The sequence below is a fragment of the Etheostoma cragini genome, chromosome 19, assembly GCF_013103735.1.
Source record: "Etheostoma cragini isolate CJK2018 chromosome 19, CSU_Ecrag_1.0, whole genome shotgun sequence".
In the NCBI taxonomy this organism is placed as follows: Eukaryota; Metazoa; Chordata; class Actinopteri; order Perciformes; family Percidae; genus Etheostoma; species Etheostoma cragini.
Window position 1 is genome coordinate 15,344,235 of NC_048425.1, and position 3,244 is coordinate 15,347,478.

Sequence of the window (3,244 nt, forward strand, 5' to 3'; positions counted from 1 at the left end):
TTTAGATCTTAGTGTAAAAAATTGAAGTCTTTTTAGAATAAGTTTTGATGGTGATTTTGGTAGAGCCACTAGACTGCAGGAGTAGGTCTTCCAGGCCAAATATATGTCCAAGTTTTATCTCTTTGAATTGTTTAAGATTCATTAAAGCTCAACATGTGGAGCTTTAACAACCAGCCTGTCAACCATTTGCAGAGTTCTGGTTTATTTACCACATAACTGCTTCGGGCTCAAAATTGATCCAGTGTTAGTTGACCTTGGTGTTCTAAGGTACATAATATCCTTGAACAGCACTAACAATCTTCCCACCAGCAGCAAAGCACGTACCAATAGAGCCACGCGGCAGTGCTATTAATAAACCCTGTAGTGTTCCACAAATACTGCAAGTTGTTCCCTTGTGTGACCCTTTCCTGTGCTTTCCCAAAAAAATGCTAGTGTGCAACACTCCTGCCAAGGTGTGCATTAGTTATTCTTTTTACTTTTATATCATCTTGTGGCCAACATGTTATTTTTCTGATGCAACAGTTTTCACGAGTGACACCCTTGAGGTTTTAAAGTGTCCCTTCTTGTTTGCCTTGAGTTGTTGTTGGATGTGTTTTCTCAGCTGTGCTTGTGTCACCACAGTGCAGGATCCTCAGCTGCGTCACATTTGATACCTCATCTCAGTGACGGTAGCAAGACTCGCAAAACTTACTTTGTTGTGTCGTATAAGTGTACGTGTGTGTATGTATACTGTTTGTGTGTGTGTATATGTGTGGCAAAAAGGGAGATAAAATCAGCGCCATGACCTCTGATGCTCACTCAGAAACTAATGAAAGACAGTCAGTGAGTGAACACTTACAAGGCACCTCAGAGAAGAGTAATAAAACTAAGGTGCCACCCTCTTGTTAACAGTTACATTGTAGGTTATCACTGAAGACATCAAAACTATGAATGAACAAGTGGAATTATGTACTAAACTGTGAAATAACTGAAACCATGTCTTATATTATTTCTTCAAACGTACTGCTTTGCACACTCTTGGCATTCTCTTGATGAGCTTCTAGAGGTAGTCACCTGAAATGGTTTCCCAACAGTCTTGAAGGAGTTCCCAGAGATGATCAGGTGTGTTTGGGGTCATTGTCTTGTTGAAAAATAAATGATGGTCCAACTAAACGCGAACCGGATGGGATGTCGCGTGTTGCTGCAGGATGCTGTGGTAGCCATGCTGCCACACCATAACACCTCCTCCTCCATGCTTCACGGTGGGAACCAGGCATGTAGAATCCATCCGATCCCCTTTTCTCCGTCGCACAAACACACGGTGGTGGAACCAAAGATCTCAAACTTGGACTCACCAGACCAAAGCACTGTGCTTGTGTCACCACAGTGCAGGATCCTCAGCTGCGTCACATTTGATCCCTCATCTCAGTGACGGTAGCAAGACTCGCAAAACTTACTTTGTTGTGACTAGTTAGTTTGATGACTGCAATATAAGTATACGTGTGTGTATGTATACTGTTTGTGTGTGTGTATATGTGTGTCACACCTCAGCAAAGGGAGATAAAATAAGCGCCATGACCTCTGAATTCAGTGCTAACTGGTCTGATTTCTTGGGCCAAACAAATCTCTTCCGCTTGTTGCCTCCCCTTAGCAGTGGTTTCCTGGCTGCTATTTGACCATAAAGGGCTAATTCGCGCAGTCTCCTTTTTAACAGTTTTCTAGAGATGTGTCTTCTGCTAGAACTCTGTGTGGTATTCATCTGGTCGCTAATCTGAGTAAATGTGCTGTATTTATATACATTTGTTCTAGTCTTAACAACTACTCAAAGCGCTTTTACATCTTACATGAACCATTCAACATTCACACACATTCATACACTGGGTGTACAAGGGTGGCTGAAGAAATTAGAATATAAGACATGTTTTCAATTATTTCACACTTTTTTGTTAAGTACATAATTCCATGTGTTCATTCATAGTTTTGTTGTCTTCAGTGGTAATCTACAATAAGAAGGTGTGTCCAAACCTTTGGCCTGTACTGTATGTAAAAATATATAATTTGAACCTTTTATGGATTATTCTTCAGATGCAGATCCCAGTGCCAGTCAGACGAATTCAGAGGAGAGGTTAAATCACGAGGCCCAGGAGCTGGAGAAACGATTGAGCATGCTCTCTCACAGGACCAGCACAGGTATAGCAAGTTTCTGTAATGCTGTAGTCAGTTTTGAAGTAGGAAAAAAAAGGTGAAACAGCAGCTCTAAGTGCGACCATTTTACAAATCTTCCTCCTATGTGTATCTTTCATTTTATAACTACCCCAAAGCACCTTTTACTGCAGTGATGACGATCCCTCTTCACCACCTAAGGGTAGCCTGTAAATGATACATTGGCTTTTAATAATGCTGCACTTACATTTAAATCAAGTTTGCAGGTTGACATTTCTCTCACATGTGAATTATTGTTTCTGTTATGTGGTGGAAGAAAAAAAAGGCAATGATATAATGATGCTTTAATGTTGTGTTCTTTCATGTTTTTTTCAAAGCTGTTGATGAATGTCTCATTAATGTTGTCTTTGACAGTCTCGTCGTCGTACAGCCAGTCTGTTGGGGGAGACGACCACAGCATATCCGGTTCCTCCGACACATCAGACACCAGCCAGTCCGACTGCAGTATTGGCAGTCGCGTGGCCATTTGGACTGAGCCGTCCTCCAACCCATCTGAACACAGCCATGTGGGAGCTAAAGTGGCATTTCAGAGCTTTGAGAAGCTTTCCGTCAACCAGGGAGGTGGAAACCGGCCTGCTGTCAAGCCCCCTCGACAGCTTCAGGAGATCGGCCGTCAGAGCTCGTCTGACAGCGGCATTGCCACTGGCAGCCATTCCTCTTACACTGGGAGTTTTTCCTCCTACACAGGCAGCCTGGATATCACCCATGGGGAGGACTTTGGGTCTGTTTTCAGCTTGCCTCCTCACTTGGCTCAAGACCTGAGCCCTTGTATTTGCGTCACTGTCCCTGGACATGAATACCAAGTACCGACATCACTTAGGTACCTCTACGACAGCCCCAGGAGTCTGTTACAGGAGGGAAGTGAGGGTGTCAAAGACAATAAACCCTCCACCCAAACTAAGGACACACCTGCCTCTTCAAGCTTCACAACAGACTCAGCAAAGGGGGATACAAGCAGCAACAAGACCTCTGATGCTCACTCAGAAACTAATGAAAGACAGTCAGTGAGTGAACACTTACAAGGCACCTCAGAGAAGAGTAA

The 3,244-nt window shown here is 43.2% G+C and overlaps 1 protein-coding gene across 1 annotated transcript in view; it reads left to right on the forward strand.

Moving 5' to 3' along the window:
• Nucleotides 1-3,244, forward strand: part of LOC117935248 (protein Dok-7-like) — a 37,184-nt gene that overhangs the window by 10,662 nt on the left and 23,278 nt on the right. The window contains exons 6-7 of the mRNA XM_034857382.1: nt 2,071-2,169; nt 2,557-3,240. Coding sequence (XP_034713273.1) covers nt 2,071-2,169; nt 2,557-3,240 — 783 coding nt within the window. The remainder of the gene's footprint in view (nt 1-2,070; nt 2,170-2,556; nt 3,241-3,244) is intronic.